The sequence below is a fragment of the Aphelocoma coerulescens genome, chromosome 7, assembly GCF_041296385.1.
Source record: "Aphelocoma coerulescens isolate FSJ_1873_10779 chromosome 7, UR_Acoe_1.0, whole genome shotgun sequence".
NCBI classification, from domain to species: Eukaryota; Metazoa; Chordata; class Aves; order Passeriformes; family Corvidae; genus Aphelocoma; species Aphelocoma coerulescens.
The window spans coordinates 26,478-46,765 of NC_091021.1; the positions used below are offsets into that span (position 1 = coordinate 26,478).

The 20,288-nt window shown below is 48.0% G+C and overlaps 1 protein-coding gene across 1 annotated transcript; it reads right to left on the reverse strand.

Annotated features, from left to right (window-relative positions):
- Nucleotides 1–18,585: 18,585 nt before the first annotated feature.
- On the reverse strand, nucleotides 18,586–19,567 carry LOC138113285 (schlafen family member 12-like). The gene is given in 1 exon segment (XM_069021445.1): nucleotides 18,586–19,567. A coding segment is annotated over 1 exon segment (897 nt). The 5' UTR covers nucleotides 19,483–19,567.
- Between the last annotated feature and the right edge of the window lie 721 nt (nucleotides 19,568–20,288).

Sequence of the window (20,288 nt, forward strand, 5' to 3'; positions counted from 1 at the left end):
TCCGAGTCAGACTCTGCTTAGTTAGTTGAATTAAGGGCTGTTATCATGGCTTTTCAACGATTCTCACAGGAACCTTTGAATTTGGTTACTGAAGCCGACTAGCAAAAGCTCGTATACAATTAATCACCTTACGGTACCACAAAATTCAAAGAATCCTGTTCTTCTGAATCACTTTCTCTCATTGCAATCTGCAGGCAAGAGACAACTGCCCTGGGCAAAAGTCTGGGTGTGGAATTTACTCACTAACCAGTGGGAAGGCCCGTGGGAACTTATGGTTTGGGGTCGTGGCTATGCTTGCGTTTCTACAGATACTGGGGTATGGTGGCTAGCTGCAAAATGTGTTCGCCCTGCCCTACGGCACCAGAGGCAGAACAGGCAACCTCCAAATGATGACCAGAACACCAACCATCCAAGTGGCCACCAGAATGTAGATCATCAGCCATCAGATGATGATCTTCTGATGATGACCAAGATGTTGACCATCAGGCAGATGGTCCTTCTACAAGCAGAGACTGGGATGGTCCTTCCACAAGCAGAGACTGAACTTTAAATTTCTTGTTATGGAGTCAGATCGTTAAAGCCTTAAGGACGTATTTAGAATTAATAACTGATGTAAATTTCTATTTAGGATTAATAGTGGAGTTGTTATCTTATCAAACAAAAAGGGAGAATTGTAGATACAAAAATGTGCTAGCGAGGATTTTCTTGCTATTTTCTAAGTCTGTGAGAGCCTTTTCTCTCTCACAGAAGAGGTAGCAGAGTATGTAAACAACCAAGCCACCTGCAACCTTGAAAAGTCTGGTTTATGGTCTAGTAGAAAAATATTTTGACAATGGATGGTTTAGGATTTTAGCCAATCACCCCAAGGGGGGGCTGATTCTTTGTCCAATTAGACTATGAAGAAAAAAGTTTATAAAAGAGTTGGTAAAATAATTAAATGAATAAATCTTGCTGCACAATTCCTGCCTGCTGGATCTTCTCTCCTCCTCCTCCTCCCTATGGCTGCGAGACACGGTGATACACCCTAGGGCCCAGGCCTGTGGTAATAGACCACAATTACAAGTGAACTGCAACACAAGCAGCTAACACATTCCTCCTGTGATAAATGAGTGAACGATAAATTTTGTCTTTCGCATCTATCACTTTAACATTTAGAAGTGATAATGTACTATGTAGAAATAGTGTTAAGGTAAAATATAGGTAAGTAAAAACAAGACTAGAGTAAATTTTAACTTCGAAAGAGTGATAACATGTTGGGAAACGTAGGAATAAACACACGATAATAAATGTCCTTTAAGTTGAGAAATTACAGAGGTAGAAACCAAGACATCTTCAAGAAACAAAGAAGATAAACCGCATGCATCCCAGGAAGTCTGTTATCTCATCAAAACTCACACCTCCCAAAGAACCCATCAACTACAAATTAGGTTGGAGACTGAGGAGGCACCGGAGGGGGGTGCCTGCCTTCAATTCTGGAGCTACTCAGAGGACCGAGGTGGCAGTGTGCTGGCGTGTGCTGGCGCAAGGGGGCAGAGACGGAGGGGGGAAAGTTGAGTGAAGTGTAAATGACTTTCTGGGCTTAAGGACTATGTTTAAAGAAGTACTAAAGTTCACAGTAAAATGAATGGAGCCACGCCTCTAGCAATATTGCTTAGTGCTCCCGCGCTGTGATATGCCTTTGTTTAACTAATAAATGTTCAGTATTATGCTGCTGAAAATTCCGCTTGGGAATTCATCTTTCTCACTTCTTCCCTTAAAATCAGTTCTAAGAATTTAGTGTGAAATACATTTAGGCTTGGTCCACATTATTTTTAGTTCAAATAAACACATCTAAATTTTTTCCATCTTTCCCATTAAAGGATTTTGGTTTTGGCTCATTCTTTCAGCATTTTGCCAGCGATCTGCTCAATGCTATTTCCTTAGGAATGAAAGCTGTAGCATGATATTACAAAGTGTTTGGTGAAACCTTTATCATGACTCTCAAGTCGCAACATGCCAGATAATCATTGGTTTTCAAAGCTGCTTGAAGATAGAAGGAAAGCATCAAAGGTTTATGCATGAATCAGCATCCCCTTGTCACAACGTCATGCTGCAGTGATCCTTGCAGAGCTCTAAGACTGGATTTAAAGGAGAAAAGCTCAACAGTGGCTCTTGAGCCAGCAGGATGAAACATCCAAGATTGTACATATATTACTTCTGTGCTAAAACTACTGTATGAAAACGTCTTACCATTATGGCAGTTTTATAGTACTCCATAGGAGACATCTCTTTAAATGACTCTAATATCCTTTCAGTACTAAAATTGAGAAGGGGGTTGATCCATAGTTAACTCGTGTAAACACGAGTGAACTACTAAGAGACAGCAAATGTTAATCACAAAACCTAAGCAGCAGGATTCGCCTTAATCTTGTCAAGATAAGAGGAACAGGATCTTTGGAAAACCGGCACAGAGATCGCTGCATCATCCAGCGGAGAACTGCGCATGCTCCAGAAAGAAAGGTAAAAAGTGCATTGTGACAAAGACTACTGATCTTCATCAGAAAGACCCCTGAGGAAGAAGAGGAGCCTTCCTCAGTGCGCCCATCAGCGTACACAGCGCATGCATGGCACGTATGCTAATGATATTAATGACTTCCGAGAAGTAATTTCTAGAACCACTCCTATCCCAAGAATTGTGATGAATGTTCATAAATTTTACACATAATGCTGGACTGTATGGAGTGCTCTGCGTGTGTGTGTTTGTGTGTGTGTGTGTGTTAGGAGGAGTGATCCCCCACGCACCCAGCGCCGAATAAAGCAAATACCCGCTTCTCTGACTCTGAAGCATCTCTAGGCCTGGTTTTGGGCAATTCAAAATAGGTGAATACACATTACAACTACAGCTGAAGTTGTTGCGTAGGCAGATTGAAGAGGAAAGAATTTCATCTTCATCACTCTCCTTCTTTCTTGTTTTGACAGAATTAAGAACTTGTAAAAAATCTGATATCACTGATGCTCACCACTCCTCCAATTAGACTACGCTCACTTACACTGTGCTGAGGACAACGAAGTCCAGAGCTTTGGCTATCTCCTGCTTCTGCCCTAGGAATTGCTTCCAGTGCTGTACCTTTGCTCCAGCTGTGAAACCAAACCAGCAGAACCAAGGAAGTTCTCTCTGAATGGACCAAGATTTCTCACACAGTACTAAGCCTAGCCCATTTCTCTTGAAGGCTACAACGGCAGTCATGGCAGCGAACACTGCTCTTCACTGGGCCATTCCCCTGAAAAAAAATATGCACCACCTCTCAACCTAAACCGTTAAGCCTCCTGCTGATGCTGACTGACAAAGGGTCCAACTGCACTTAGATTCCAACAGCTACTTCCAATGACCTGTCAACAGAGCTTTAAAGACTTGCAACAGTCCAACAAACTACAGGAGCTATGTTTCATGGCTGTTTTTCAAACATCATTGACTTCTGTCCCTTTGCCAGGTTAAGTGAAGGTGGCCCGTCCACCTTGGTCAAAGTCAGCAGAATTTTGGCCCAATTTGTTGTTATACGACACATCATGACACAATCTCTTGGTGTTGATGCAAAATTCCCACTGAAGTGCATGTCGTTACATGACTTAAGGCTACCTACTCACCGAGTGTCCACTCCACTGCCACACCCATTTTCTGGCCACCTTGAAATGACTGAGCTGTCTTACTGTTTCCAACATTCCTCAGGGGTACGTGACCACCATGGCCTCCTTTCTGAAGTTTAGGGACCTAATTTAAAAGTAGTACTAGCAATAGCAGTTTATCCAAAATCCGTTTGCTCCATCAACAAACTCCGAGCAAGCGCTGATAATTAGTTTCAAGACTTTTACATATTTTTACAGTGAGCTTTTTTTTGCTTGTTTGTTTTTAAAGCAGATGGAGTAGTCCGCTGTTTCCCTGAGGCTACCAGGGCTTCGAGGCAGGCAGGCAGAGCCCTGGCATGGGTGGCACAGGGGACCCCGGGCGCTGACGGCTGCCACCAGCGCAGGCCAGCTCGGAACTGGCAGGCAGGGCTGCACCCCGCGTCTGCCACAACAGCTGCAGCTTCTGCAGCCTGAAACACAGCTGGCTCAGGGGTTTAAATCAAGAGCCAAAATATTTTGCTGGTCAATTTGGGGCAGAGAAAGGTCTAGTATGGTATAAGCCTGCCACTACATTTCTGTGAAGGACAATCACCATGTTGGAGTGAAACTCCTGGGTAAAATACTGAAGCGCTTTCAGATTCATATTATCCGACATTTCTGTGACCTTCTTTTATACCTGCATTGTTTCATGCTGCTGGTTTTGGGCACAAGTTCTTTGTACACTATTCTGGAAATTAAAAAAAAACCCAAAACCAACATCCACCCCTCCCCCACCATCACTCCTTCCCCAGCCCCAAGCCTAACAAAACCAACCTGCAGAATGTGCAGGATTTCAAATGAGAACAAGCATAGATGGGACATCAAAAGATGGATCCTCTTTAGACATTTGTGCATGCAGTGCTCTGCAATCAACTAAATTCTACTTCTCGTACACCAAATATTTGTCTTGGGAACTCCTTGTTCTCCATTCAAACCCTTCTGGGAGAGTAATCGAGGAGATACTCTACATATTTTTAGCACATGTTGCACTAGTCAATTAAATCCAATGGACAGCGTAACTTGACTATCTGAGGCGGTGTAGCGGGTTGGGTTTGTAACCGGGCATAAACACCAATTTAGTGCAGTGGTTTGGTCCAAAATACTCATTACTGTTTATCTTCTGTGAGATAAGAATTAGGAGAAATGCAAAGCAGGCACCAAACTTGAAAGAATATAAAGAAGTTTATTAACAGACCTAAAAGAAAGAAAAAAAATTATACCACCTTCAGAACTCTCCTCCTCCCCCCACCTTCCTCCCTTCTCCCACTGACAATGTAAAAAGACAACCCTTAAGATGTTCAGTCTGTTTACCACTTCCATAATAACCTTGTTCAGTCCATTTAGAAAGAGAAGTCTCTTTTTGCTCGTGCTATGAAAACAGTATCACACCGAGACAGCCACCCACTTCCAAATATTGTTCAGTCCATTTAGGAAGATGTCATAGGTTAGCAAGCATAGTCCCGGAAGGGATATCCTTGCTAAGGGGTGCTTACAGCTTCCTCTGGGACCTGATAGAACCTATCAGCTGGCCAGTTTGAATATGGACAATTCTTTAAGCCACTTAAAATTGTGACCGCCTCTGTGATCCACACTTAAGAATAGACAGACTCCCCCCCAAGCTCTCTCTCGTTTCCGGCGCTGGCACAAGTGGCTGCAGGCCCCGTGCGGGGGCCAGCGGGCCCGGCCAGGCCCTGCTTGGGCCAGGCCGGGCTGGGCCACGGCCATCCTGGAGCCATGGGCCTGTTCCAGCCGTGGAACCCCCCCCCCCCCCACTGCCTTGCCGTGGGCGGCCAGAGAGGCTCGGACACCCCCCCTCTCCACTGCGGCCGAGATTCAGCAAAGCGGCACCTCTGTCCGGCAGAGGTCAGTGACCAACAGCGATAAGCCACATTCCAGCTACAAGGCTGAGGTGAGATTAACCCTTTTAGTGCTGTGAAGAGCTGAAAACCTGAGGGAAGAGAGAGAGGAGATGCTTAAAGCTGAAAGTCTGTTGTGAAGCTATGATATATCAGAGTATCCCGTTGTAATTTCATGAAGATATGGGGGGTGGAGTGTTCAACTCGTAAGCAATAGGCAGATGCTGCCGCAGCTGTAATTTCATGAGAAGTTTGGACAGAGAGAGAGATGAACCAGATGAACCAGATGAGGACTTTTGCTCCAAAGAGGAAAGGAGAAAAACCTCAATTCCTAGAGATGCTCCCAGAGATAGTTCTAATGATGAAGATGAGGAAGACCCTTTGCTCCCAGGGAAGGAGAAGGGCCTCTGTTTCTTTGTTTCTGAACAGCTCAACCTTAAAATTGTACCCCAAAAACTTTCAAGAGTGGACCCTCGAAAGCAGTTGCGGGAAAAGCTGCAAGTCGGGGGAAGGGACTCACATCGCAAGCAGAGAGACTCCTCTTCCTAAATGGACTGAACAATATTTGGAAGTGGGCGGCTGTCTCGGTGTGATACTGTTTTCATAGCACGAGCAAGAAGAGACTTCTCTTTCTAAATGGACTGAACAAGGTTATTATGGAAGTGGTAAACAGACTGAACATCTTAAGGGTTGTCTTTTTACATTGTCAGTGGGAGAAGGGAGGAAGGTGGGGGGAGGAGGAGAGTTCTAAAGGTGGTATAATTTTTTTTCTTTTCTTCTTTTAGGTCTGTTAATAAACTTCTTTATATTCTTTCAAGTTTGGTGCCTGCTTTGCGTTTCTCCTAATTCTTATCTCACAGAAGATAAACAGTAATGAGTATTTTAGTCCAAACCACTACATTAAATTGGTGTTTCTGCCCAGTTACAAACCCAACCCGCGACAGAAGAGGAGTCTCTCTGCTCGCATGCGAGTCCCTTCCCCCCCCCCCCCCCCCCCGACTTGCAGCTTTTCCCGCAACTGCTTTCGAGGGTTTGAAGTTTTTTGGGGTACAATTTTAAGGTGGAGCTGTTCAGAAACAAAGAAACAGAGGCCCTTTTCCTTCCCTGGGAGCAAAGGGTCTTCCTCATCTTCATCATTAGGACTATCTCTGGGAGCATCTCTAGGAACTGAGGTTTTCTCCTTTCCCATTTGGAGCAGAAGTCCTCATCTGGTCCATCTCCAGGGACTGAGGTTTTCTCCTTTCCCATTTGGGGCAAAAGTCCTCATCTGGTCCATCTCTCCCTGTCCAAACTTCTCATGAAATTACAGCTGCGGCAGCATCTGCCTATTGCTTACGAGTTGAACACTCCACCCCCCATATCTTCATGGAATTACAACGGGATACTCTGATATATCATAGCTTCACAACAGACTTTCAGCTTTAAGCATCTCCTCTCTCTCTTCCCTCAGGTTTTCAGCTCTTCACAGCAATAAAAGGGTTAATCTCACCTCGGCCTTGCAGCTTTGCAGCTGGAATGTTGAATTTTTCTTATCACAGTGGAGAGGGGGGAGAGCCAAGCTGCTCCGGCTGCCCATGGCAAGGCAGTGGGGGGGTTCCACGGCTGGAACAGGCCCATGGCTCCAGAATGGCCGTGGCCCAGCCCGGCCTGGCCCAAGCAGGGCCTGGCCGGGCCCGCTGGCCCCCGCATGGGGCCCGCAGCCACCTGTCCCAGCACCAGAAACGAGAGAGACAGCTGGGGGGGAGTCTGTCTATTCTTAAATGTGGATCACAGAGGCGGTCACAATTTTAAGTGGCTTAAAGAATTGTCCATATTCAAACTGGCCAGCTGATAGGTTCTATCAGGTCCCAGAGGAAGCTGTAAGCACCCCTTAGCAAGTACATCCCTTCCAGGACAATGCTTGCTAACCTATGACACCCTGTCAGTCCATTCCCTAAAAGCATAGAAAAGGCAGGGTTTCCTTTAACTGATACCATTGAAATTGTAAGGCAAGGGCATTCTACATCAGTTTGAACACAGACAATTATGGAAAAGGAATTTTTCCCCCTGAATTTAAACCCCTTTTCTCCTAATAACCCCTCTCTTTTCTGGCGGCACTGTGAAGGGACTGACAAAATGAAAGGAGAAAGGTGAAAGTTTCCCCCTGGCACCCCACATGCTGCCCCACCTGCTCAGGTGCTGCCCCTTGGCACGAGGGCTTTTCCCTCGGCATTTTCTTGAAGCAATGCTCTGTGCCCAGATGCATCTGGCTGCTCCCCAGCCCCTGCTGGATGCTCCAACTATCGTTCCTGGAGGGACGCTTGGGATATCCCCATTGGCCTCTCTGGACTAGCAGCTCCCTGCACAGGTGTCCCCGGGTAACCCTCTGAAAGCAGCTGGTCACACCTGGAGCTGCTGCACCTTGGAGCGGGGCGTGAGGTGGAGAAAGGTCCTGTTTGTTGTTTGTTCCCTTAACACAGCCCATATTCTGCCCCTGAAACAGAAGTGATGGAGCTGTGGGGATGATGGAGCGGGAGCTGCGGGCGGTACCCGCGGGGGCGGGGCCCCGGGACAGGCGCAGCACCGGGGGCTGCGGTTCCGCCCCTGCCCTCCCCCGTGTCCGCCAGAGCGCGCCCCGCGGCGCAGAACATGGGGGTCGCTCTCCTTTGGCTGTCCTGTTCCTGCTGTGCCAGGGGCAGCTGCGCCAGGAACGAGCTGTCCTGAGTGAGTGATGGGGAAAATCCTCTTGGCTTGGGCAGCTGTGGAGTCTGCGTCCGAAACTCCGCACTCTTCGCTAAGACCATGTTGAGCCACATGAGCGGCTCAGGGTACTGGGCTTGTTCAGGTGGGTAAGAGATTGAGCAGAGAACTCTTTAGGGTCTGCAACTTCCTCCCGAGGGGCAGCTCTGATCTCTGCTCTAAGTGACCAGTGATAGGACCCGATGGAACAGCTGGAGCTGTGCCAGGGGAGGTTTAGGTTGGATATCAAGGAAAGGCTCTTCCCACAGACGGTGGTGGGGCACTGAACAGGCTCCCCGGGGAACGGTCACGGCCCCAAGGCTGCCCGAGCTCCAGGAGCGTTTGGACAGCACTCTCGGGGTGCACAGGGTGGGTTTGTTGGAGTGTTTGTGCAGGGCCAGGAGTTGGACTCGATGATCCTTGTGGGTACCTCCCATCTCGGGATATTCCACGGTTCTATTCCATGACTGTTGTCAGGAAGAGGCCGGCTTTAGCCGGGATTCTGTGCCCCCACGCGGCCCGAGACTGTGAATATCGCAGTCCTTTGCCCAGCGCGCTGACTCAGTCTGCACGGCTGTTCATGAGCCTGTCCCTTGGGTTTTGCTCCTCGTAATAATCCCGCAGCGGGGCTTGGGGCTCGCCGTCTTCAACATACAGCTCTGTTTGTTTGAACCACAGCTGTGTCCCACCGCGGCCCCAACGCCCGTCCCCCCGTCCCCTCCCTTCCGGGGCGGGCGGCGCAGTGCGGAAGGACGCGGGAGCAGGAGGAAGCGGATCCCGCCGGCTCCGCGGCACCGGGCGGGGCGGGCGGACGGTGAGCGGGGGTTGGGGGGGGGGGGGGGGGGGGATGGCTCGTACGGGCTCGGATGCCAGGCGAGATAGAGCGGGCGCTGCCAGGCGTCTCCCGCTGCGCTGTGTGGGAAGTGCCGGCCCGGCGCTGGAAGCCCCGCGGCTTGGCCGTGCCCTGAGCCCGCCCGGGCGCGGAGCGGTCGGGGAGAGGCCGGAGCGGGAAGTGCGTGTCCTCTCTGGAGGTCAGGGAGCTGCCGAGAAGGGAGGGCAGAAAGCCGCGCTCCGGAGCAATTCTCCTTCGCTGAGTTTTCCCGAGCCTTCGCACGGAAAACTTGGCTGCTCTCGCATTTGTTTATGGTTTGTTACAATGTGCGCGTTTTGTGGGTTTTTATTAGGATCTCACTCGTGTGTGGCTGGCGGGCGGCGTCACCAGTACGACACCGCGATGTTTCAGCCGCCGCAGGGCAGGGTTTAAATCCAAACCAAACCCTGCTTTGGTTTAAAAAAGGAAAAAAAAAAAAAAAAAAAAAGGAAAAAAAAAGCCGAAAATATGTTGCCGTTTTTGTACGATCCTTTAAAATATATAACCTTCTTTTCTTTTCTTCCCCCGCCCCCCCCCCCCCCCCCAAGAAGAAATCTGATTTATTAAGTACTGGGAAAGAAATTGCTTTAAACTAAAAGAGAGTGGGATTAGATTTAGGTATGTTCCCTGAGAAGGTGGTGAGGCCCTGGCACAGGCTGCCCAGAGAAGCTGTGGCTGCCCCATCCCTGGAAGTATCCAAGCCCAGGTTGAATGGGGCTTGGAGCAACCTGGGACAGTGGAAGGTGTCTCTGCCCGTGGCAGGGGGTGGAATGAGATGATCTTTAAGGTGTCCCTTGCAACCCGCCCATTCTATGAACGGCAGCAAAGGGTTGATTCAAAGAGATAAAGTTTAAATAACAGATATGGTGAAGTTTTGGACATTTATGAGGAAATTGGGGAATTTCTCTTGTTTGTAGGGCCTTAAGGACGAGTCAGACAAGTACCTGCCAGGAATGACCTGGAAAGAATCACTTCTGCTTTGGAAGAAAATGTAAATCTGTAGTTCAATGTAAATCTGTGGGGATCAATAGACCACACAGATTTATTAGTAGGTATATCTGTAGATCACCATGCATCTGCATCAATAGATCTGTAGGTCACTAAATGTGAATCAGTATATCTGTAACTCATTATAAATGTCTGGATCAATAGATCTGTACCTCACTGTGAATCTGCTTGGATCAATTGATGTGTAGCTCACTATAGATCTGTCTGGATCAATAGATCTGTGGCCCAGCTGTGCAAGCTACTCTGGTTTCACAGACACATCTCCAGTGCCTCCTGGTGGCACTTGCACCTTCTATTTCTCCCCTTTCACTCCTAATGCGCTGAACCAACAAAGCAAGACCCACCCACAGAGCTGCACATTCCAAACATGAGTTCTGGAGTCAGACCAGTGGATCCAAGTCCATGGCAGGGGCTGGAATGAGATGGTCTTTATGGTCCCTTCCAATCCTGTTGCCTGGGAGAAGAGACCAACCCCCACCTGGCTACAGCCTCCTTTCAGGTAGTTGTAGAGTGATAAGGTCACCCCTGAGCCTTCTCTTCTCCAGGCTAAACAACCCCAGTTCCCTCAGCCGCTCTTCGCAGGGCTTGTGTTCCAGACCCTTCACCAGCCTTGCTGCCCTTCTCATCCAGTCCAACTCCTGGCCCTGCACAGACACCCCAACAATCCCACCCTGTGCCTCAGAGCGTTGTCCAAATGCTCCTGGAGCTCTGGCAGCCTTGGTGCCATGACCATTTCCTGGGGAGCCTGTTCAGTACCTGACCACACTCTGGGGGAAGAACCTTTTCCCCTGACACAGCGCCAGCTGTTCCCTGGGTCCTGCCACTGGTCACAGAGCAGAGGTCAATGCGTGTCCCTCCCCACACTCCAATCTATAACCTCCCTGTACAAATCTCTTCCTTCACTTTCCTCTGCCTCAGGTACTTCTGTCACCAGTCCAGGGATTTTCTCTCTCCCAAGGCTCATTTTCTAGCTGGAGGCTTTTCTGATCCTCCCCTGACTTGTGTTCTGGAGAGACACCTGTGACCCAGGTGTGGGACATCCCCTCCCAGAGTGGGGTTCCCAGAGGATCCCCACAGTGAGGGATGGTGTCCATGGGGTGCTGACTGCTGTGACCCACCTGGGGACAGTGGGCACAGCTGCTGAAGGCACCTTCTGGAACACACAGAGATGATGTCACAGTCCTGTGCAGAGCTTTATCAGGCAATAAACATTAACATTCCTCAGCCCCAGCTGCCAGAGTGTTGCTGGAATGGATTTGTTACTTTTATGAAGGAGAAGATGAAAGACTGGTGGGAGAGAAGGCCCCAATAACCTGGATACCACCTGACTGAACACCCACATCCTCCCATAAAACTTTACCTCAAATGAGAGTGTTTTATACCCAGCCCTTTGTTGGTTTTGTGTGATCCAGCCTCAGGAACCAGGATCTGCAATTTCCCCTATTTCACACAGAACAAACATTATTCCTGCCATAAACTCTTTGAGGCAGGGCTTGTGTTTTATTTGCATTCATTTGTCCAGCCTCTTTTCCAAGCCAGCTGTCTCCTGACATAATGTACTCACAAACCCCACAAGTGCCTCTCAGAGATGCCAGTCCCTGACTGATTTAACTGATAGCTTTTTTGATGCTGCTCCTCATAGGGAGGTGCAGAATCTGGGACCTCAGCAGAGGCAAGGCTGCCACAGGCCCACCAGGCTCAGCAACACTGTGTATCTCCAGTAGCTGCACATCAGCCCAGTAGCTGCTCCTGGATCTTCCCCGCTGGCCCCTCCAGACTCCAAGATCTTTCCAGCAATTGGCCAGGCCCTTCTGAGCCTCTGGCAGTCAAATCCTCTCGTTTTCACATCCTTGTGCACATGCAGACTCCTGGTTCCCAAGGCTCTTACCAAGCTGATCAGCTCCTCTGGCTGGACACTCCCTGTAATCACATCCCCACACACCCACGCAGATCCGCCCCTGGTACTCGAGCTGTTCGCCTACAGTCCCACACTGGAGGTGGGGGGGGGCTCTCAGACTTCCCTTCAGAGGGAATAAACAGTCTCTGACCCAGGAGAAGATTTAGGAGTGGAGGTTAATGAGAAGCCAGGTCACAGTGTGCTGAGCAGGATCACTCTACCCAGTGAGCTCTTTACATGGCACTGGCCACTCTTGTCCCCTGGGCCTTATTTTTAATCCTGTGTTTGTTCCTCTCCAAATTCCATCAACCCCTCCATTTCCCCACCTTTGGTTCTTCCCTGAAACTTCCTATAGTAAGTGTAATGGGATCCTGAACTTCCCTTCCCCTACACTTCAGAATGTTTCCTATAAACCTATGCAGGGAGAAAGGGAGAAGAGAGGTTGGTTGGAGGGACCTTAAAGGTCATCCAGTCCCACCCCTTTCCATGGGCAGGGACACCTTCCACTATCCCAGGTTGCTCCAAGCCCCATCCAACCTGGGCTTGGACACTTCCAGGGATGCAGGGGCAGCCACAGCTTCCCTGGGCACCCTGTTCCAGGGCCTCACCACCCTCACAGCCAAGGATTCCTTCCCAATATTCTATCTAACCCTGCCCTCTGGCAGTGGGAAGCCATTCCCCCTTATCCTGTCACTCCAGCCCTTGTCCAAAGTCCCTCTCCAACTCTTCTGGAGCCTCTTTAGGCAGTGCAAGGGGCTCTGAGCTCTCCCTGGAGCCTTCTCCAGATGAACACCCCCAGCTCTCCCAGCCTGGCTCCAGAGGGGCTCCAGCCCTTGAAGCATCTCCATGTCCCTCAGAGGCCTTTGTTGACTGGCAATGACAAAATTTAGGTCACATCTTCAATGTGCATGAGATGTCCAGAGTTACTGCAGGACACTCCCTCGGCACAATCTATTTTGCTCCTGGAATGCAACAGGAAGAGAATCCTTTGTGTGATGTTCTGTGAATTCCCCTCTCTCTGGTGATGAGTTATCTCAGCTGGTGACTTACCAGGGTTCAGACCTTCTGCCCTTCCCAAAAACAACCTGTTTAACAGTTGGATTTCCAGAGTGTATAACCCTTTGTTATTCCTGCAAGTCCCTGTTGTTCTCTGTGCCTTTGTGTGCTCACTCACCCACATCTGCTGACTTCATTCAGAGCTACCACAAGAGCTCTGCTGAAGGTCTGAGTCAACAAGAGATAAGGAGCAGTTTTAGAGCACAAAAAGCCAAATGGTATCAGGCAAGGGGAATTTAGCTAAATGATCAGGCAGTGGGTTCAGACTAATCTTAAATATTTCTTTTTCACCAACAAATATGCACCACACTTGGTACAAGCTTCCAAAATAATAAAAAACTCTTCCAGAGCTATTAAAACCCAATGTGGCTTATGAGGAAACTGTGACATGGATCCTTGGAAGTGTCACAGAAGTGTCACTGGATGTGCCTTTCTGAAGGATCTGGAAATAAGAGACTCTCCATGATTAACCTGTTTCTCACAATTGCCCCCTTCACCCTTTTCCCCTCCTCTCTCCCAGATTAAAGAAGTTCATTTCCCCCCACCTGATGTGCCACAGACCCCTCACCACCTCCGTCACCCTGCATTGGATTTTCCAGTTTTTTTCACAGGTATCTCCCAGGAGAGGGGTTGGACATCTACCAGAAGATATCAAAAAGTCAAAGTTGTCTGGGCTAAGTCACCTGAATGACTATTCCCAGCTGGGAGACACCAAACTGTGGGGTATTTGCTATTTAAAGCAGACAAATGCTAACAGGGATATTGGGATTCACTGTGTCACCTCATTCACTGAAATGGCAAAGCAGAATATTTACTGATCTGGTCAAAAAGTGTCTCACCATGACAGGAATGAAAACAGTAATAAAATACTTTTATCAGCAATTCTGATTCCAGTGCCTGATAGTGCAAATATCCCAGACAGAGGAGAAGATGGGATTTGTCTTTCAGATTCCTGGAAAAAAAAAAAAAAAAGTTAAGATCCTGGAAAGATCTAAAGATCTAAGAGTGTTTCTATCTCGACCCTGATATTTTTTATCAGAACATGCAAAATATTTAATGCAAATTCTCCTTGGCTGTGCCATTGCTTTTACGGACTTTTTATTGCTTATAAACCAAATCACGTCATCGCTGATACTTTCTCTGACCCTTTAGTTAAAATGTTACCCCAAGGACAATCATATCTTTGTGTGCTCAGTTTTTGCTGAGTACTCCAGGATCCTTGGATTTGCATGAGGTGGGAGCAGAGGCCCACCCAGGGATAAGACCAACTCCATCAACACTGCCTGCAATCATTCTGCATTTTTGCCATGAAAAGCATTGAAATTTCCTCCAAAAAAGCTTCATTTGAAATTAGCAAAAACTTCTGTTCTTCTGTTTCCTAGGTGGGGGCAAGTCAGAAATTCACTGATATTAAACAAAAAGACAAAAAGAAGGGTGACTGAGCACTGGAATGGACTGCTCAGGCTGTGGAGTCTCCATCCTTGGACACATCCAAAAGTCATCTGGAAATGGTCCTGGGCACTCAGGTCCCAGGGAGGTGGGACTGGATGACCACCAGCATCCCTTTCAACCTCAACCACTCCAGGATTCTGTGAAGAAATGGGTTTGAGCCTTCATATTTTTGTACATTTGAAAGGAAGAAGATTTTTTTGCTGCAAAAACAACTTCTTTTCCTGCTCACCTCAAACGCTGTCTGGATTTATCCCTTTATGGAAAATTAAAAAAAAAAAAAAGAGGGGAGGAAAAAGCAAGGGTTAACAAACGTTCTGAAATACAGGAAGAATATGGGCAAACCAGGACATGATAATCGCTGGATGGGTGGGAAGAATGTCATAGGTTAGCAAGCATAAGACACAGGTTAATGGGAATAGAAGCAGATAAACACAACATTTCTGGATAGAAGGGATACAGGAGAGGGATTAGAGGGTAATGTGGGCGGAAATTGGAAAGAAATGATGGGATTAGTATTTTAACAGGATCTAAAGCTGGTTGGTTGAGAACACAGGTGGCTAGCCCACCCACCCTAACGCTAACCTTAACTTCTGCCCTCCTCCATTGTCTCCATCCTAGGAAGCACCACGGTGAGATTGCACTGCACGCAGGAGGTCGAGGTCAAGGTCATGCTCAGGCAGGCTGGAAAACACCTTTCTGAGGAGAGAGGTCTTACCACAATGCAATTTTGCATTCTTTCCCAAACTGCATTTGTGGCCTGTCACCATCTCTGGAAGGACAGCTTGACTCGCATGCCCTTGCTGCCCTCTTGAGTGTATCTGTAGGTACTTCTGGCCATGACTGCCATTTTGAGTGTGGCATGATGCAATTTCTGGTAAACACTTGCCATCTTGAGAGTGGCACTCTGAGTTTGTTCCAGGTCCACCATCTTGAGTGTTATGGCACATGACTTTCTGTCACAGTCGCCATCTTGAGAGTGGACTGATGCCAATTCTTGGCTCCTCTACTGTCTTGAGCATATTGCCACGTGACTTACTGCAGCCAAAACCCAATGGCACTCAGCAACAACCCTGCTCCTCCTTTGGCTCACTGCAACCCTCGTCCGCCACTGTCACTGCAACTGGGTCCTGCGCTTGGTGCTCCTAGGCACCGTGCATGCTCCAGGGCCAGCAGGAGGCTGCGACAGGCATAGGAAGCGCCACAGTAACACTGAAAGATCACTGTGCGTGCCCACAGTTTTTAGTTGCAGTACTTGTTTTTAGCTGCAGGTGGCATCAGCAAGTCGTTTAAGTCATGGTACATATGCCCGTTTATTACCGCAGGTCTGGTTCCTGGGGTACATCACCGTGTCCCGCAGCCATAGGGAGGAGGAGGAGAAGATCCAGCAGGCAGGAATTGTGCAGCAAGATTGATTTATTTAATTATTTTACAAACTCTTTTATAGACTTTTTTCTTCATCGTCTAATTGGACAAAGGACCAGCCACCCCTTGGGGGTGATTGGCTAAAATCCTAAACCATCCATTGTCAAAATATTTTCTACTAGACCATAAACAAGACTTTTCAAGGTTGCAGGTGCCTTGGTTGTTTACATTCCCTGCCACCTCTTCTGTGAGAGAGAAAAGGCTCTCACGGACTTAGAAAATAGCAAGAAAATTCTCGCTAGCAGCATTTTTGTACCTACACCTGTTTGTCGTGGGTTGACACTGGTTAGGCACCAGCACCACAAAAAATCTATTCACTTACTTGCCCCTACTGTAGCTAAGCAGAGAAGAGGAAATTGAAACTTCATTTTTATGAGGTGAAATAAGGATTATTGAGGAAAACGGAAAACCTTCAAGGCAAAACAGGCTCAAACATACAGTAGAATAAAGACTATTTATTACTAACAGAATTAAAAGTGAAAAGAATAATGAGAAACCAAAGCAAGCTTCCAGAACACCTTTCTCTTCCAGTACCTTCCTCTTTCCACCAAACTGCACAAGGGAAAAAACATGGGTTTTGGTCAGTGTTTCATTTCTTAAGAGTTTTTATGTTTAAGGAAAAGAGTTTCTCCTGATGTGCTGTGGGATTCTTCCCACAGAAGATAGTTCTCTGCAAACTTCTCCAGCGTGGTGTCAAAACTTTGTCACAACAGTCCGCCCGAATCTGCTGCAGTGAAAAATATCCCTCCCGTGAATCTTGCAGTCTTCCCACACTGCCTTCATGGGTCATAACAGTCATGGGGTTTTAGTCTTTTAAGGATGAGCTATTCCAGCCTGAAAGCAAAGGCTATCTTCTTCAATCTCTAAAAGCCTTTCACGGCATCTATAAGCTATGGCACCTTCTTTTCACGAGCTGCATGTGGATTTCTGCATCCCCCATGTCCTTCATCTCATGAATTATAGGGGAAACAAATTACTGTATTATAGTCCTCACCACAGCTTGTAAGGAGAATTTCAGCTCCAGTGCTGGGGGTGCCTCCTGTCCCTTCCCCCACTGATCGTGGCACGGCCATGTTGGCCTCTTCTCACATGATCTCACTTTTCCATTCGCTCTGACTCGGAAGAAAGTTGGTATCAGTTAAGTTGCAGCTGAGAAGTTGACCTTGTCTGGGCTCTGCATCAGGAAAGACTTGTCCTGTCTCTCATTGTCGGCTGCATGCTTTTTTTTTTTTTTTTTTTCTGATTCAGCGTGAGCCACGCCGGCTGCGGGGAGGGGCCCACCGGCCCTGGGTGGGCTGCGCCAGCTGCAGAGATTGGCGCTGCACGGTTCGGGCTGCGCAGCTGCTCAGGGCTGTTCTTGGCTGCTTGCAGCTCCGGGGTGGTTTTCTCCCGGCAGCCCGGCCCCGCACCGCAGTCCCGGGTGGGGTGGGCGGCCCAGGCCTGTTCCGGGATGGGGCTCGGGGCCCCCTCCCCCGCCACCCCTCGACGGGGAAGCAGGAAAACGGAACTTCTCGCGTTTCCTCGTCTTTAAATATGTACGTCACGGAGGCATTACCAGCTTATTTACCTGGTCTAACGACCTGTCTTATCAACCACAGGCTCTGTGCCGGTCACAGAAGGTTTTTACAAACGGCTAAACCACACCATTTCTTAGTTGCAGTACCACTTTTAGTCTGCAGGTGACACTACTGAGTCATTGAAGAGTGTATATGCACAGTATCTCGTGCTTATCACCAGGTGGCAGCAGCGATTTAAGTGCCAACCAAGATCTCAGCCTTTGTCTTAGTGACACACAAAAAAGCTCTGAATACACAGAGCTATTTTCTATTGCCTTCATAGAGATCATCTTTTCACCCATTCTCAAGCCCTTTATTGTTTAATTTACATATACAAAAGTTACATTTGTATTTTCAAGCCCTAAATATCTTGATTTTCTTTTTGAATTTTGAATTTCTTATACTCTAAGATCCTGCATATAAAACAGTGGATACAGGGTTGTATTTGGAAATAAATTTTTATAAAAATTTATATATATATATATATAAAATATAATAAAAATTACCATTTTTAACTACCCTAACTACTGCCCTAACAATTACCCCTTACAACTACACCTAACCTAGCAACTCAGTGTCTCAGGGGCAGTTCAGAGGCAGCTCCCAGGAGTCCAAAGCCAGCCAGTGCCATAGCTACTGGCAGCTTTCATCTTGTAACAATCCTCCGACATTCACAATTTTAGGAGGCAGAATCCCACTTTTAGCCCCAGGAGCATGACAGCTCTTTTCCACAGGAAGGAAAGCCTTGCAATGCACTGTCTCAGGGGCACTTGAGACACAGTCCCTGGGAGTCCAAGGCCAGGCAGATCCTGGCAGCTTTCATCTGGGAGTAATCCTCCAATGTTCACAAATTTAGGAGGCAGAATCCCACTTTGGGACCAGGGCGCCTGACCACGAATGATGGCCCTTTTCCAGAGGAAAGAAAGCCTGGCAATCCAGTTATCTCCTGGGCAATTGAGTTCCAACCCAAACCACTCCATGATTCTATGATTGGTAGTGCTGCAAGAAGTCCTGTTGAACGGGTTCAGGGATAGAGGTGCCACTGCATGCCAGTAACTGCACCATCATCCTGGTTCCTGTGGCTGGGCATGGATCAAAGGGCCCTTCCTAGGTTTGGTGAGAACACCCAGAAAACAAGTTGATCTTTCCTCCTGAACATTCACAGCACAATACAGAAATGAAGTTGACACTAACATAAATGAAGGTTTTATCTGGGTCTGCAGCTGTCATGAGATCCACCCATTTCCTGATGCTCAATCTTTTGGTCAGTGCCTGGTCCCAGTCCCCCACACTCTCCTCCCTGCCCCCACCCAGCACCATCCAGGATTGAGGGTCACCACTGAACACAGGGCAGCAGGACAGTTCAATTTGAAGAGCATGGGCATAGCCCTGTGAAAAGCCTGCTTGGTCATAAACACCCAGGATGTGTATCTGGAACTGCACACCAGACCCAGAGCCACAGACGTGATGGGCAGACATTGAGCCAATGGTATTGGCCACTGTTTGTTCTAAGGCTACTTTCACCATGTTAGTGTGGGCTCCGGTGACTTTACCGTCGTCATCCACACCAAAAAATAAATATCCACCCTCAGTGTTTGCAAAGGCAGAGACATATTTAGGAAGGTTTTTTCTTATTTATTACAAGGTATTCTTCGTACTGTATTCCTTAAATTCAGTATGTGTTGCCTCTGTGAAAGCCAGGACCTCCCCAAATAGCACTTCATCTCTCTTTCTAAACCTGGCCACGGCCTCTTGGGTATTGTGCTCCTGGATGTTCAGAGGAGTCTCTCTTGCTCCCCCATCAAAACTCAGCTGAGCTCTCTTGGGGCTCAGTCCATTCTCATTGCGGCACTTGGCAGAGTTTTTCCTCCTCAGGAATTCAGGGGCTTCTCTGGAAGTCACAGGATAAACCAAAGTGCCGGACCTATAAAACAAATCAGTGCTCGAGCTGCGGAGGTGCGGCTTTGTGGCTGCAGCTCCCTGTTCCGGGCTCCACAGCTCCATGTTTTAACAAAAAACAGCAGGTGACTCCCTGCTGCATCCATGCAAAATATTCAGAGGCCTTTTTTGCTGCCAATGCAACCCTGAGGCTCGTCTCTTATGTTAGTGTCACAAATGCCACGCTCCCAGAAGCAGTAATTCCTGTCCTCATTCTCCATCCTCACTATTCGTCCTCCTGAGTTCAGCAATGCACACACTGCTATGGAAAAGACCTTTTGTTCTGTTTTCTGATTGCTATACTTCTTCCTTCCGGAACTCTTTCCTAAAAGAATTAACTACAATCAATAACCAATAACTACATCACATCAGGATAGCTTGTGTTCAAATCAATCAGCAGCTGCCCCTCCTGGCTGGCCATCCTGATCCTGAAAGGATACATTATTAAAAACACTTAATGATTATCAGAGAATCGTTACAGTTAGGAAAGCCCTTTGAGACCATCAAGTCCAACTGTTCCCACAGCACTGCCAAGGCCACCGCTAACCCATGTCCCCTACACATCTGTTAAATCCCTCCACAGATGGTGATTCTACCACTGGCCTTGCAGCCAGAGCTGGACAACCCTTCCACTGAAAAAACTTTTCCCCAGTACTCAACCTAAACCTCCCCTGGGACAACTCGAGACTGTTTCCCCTCATGCCACTCCTTGTTCTGTGGGAGCAGAGCCCAACCCCCACCTTGCTGCACCCTCCTGTCAGGGAGTTGTGCAGAGCGAGAAGGTCCCCCTTGAGCCTCCTTTTCTCCAGACTGAGTTCCCCCAGCTTCCTCAGCCGCTCCTTATCAAACGTGCTTCGGACCATTCCCCAGCT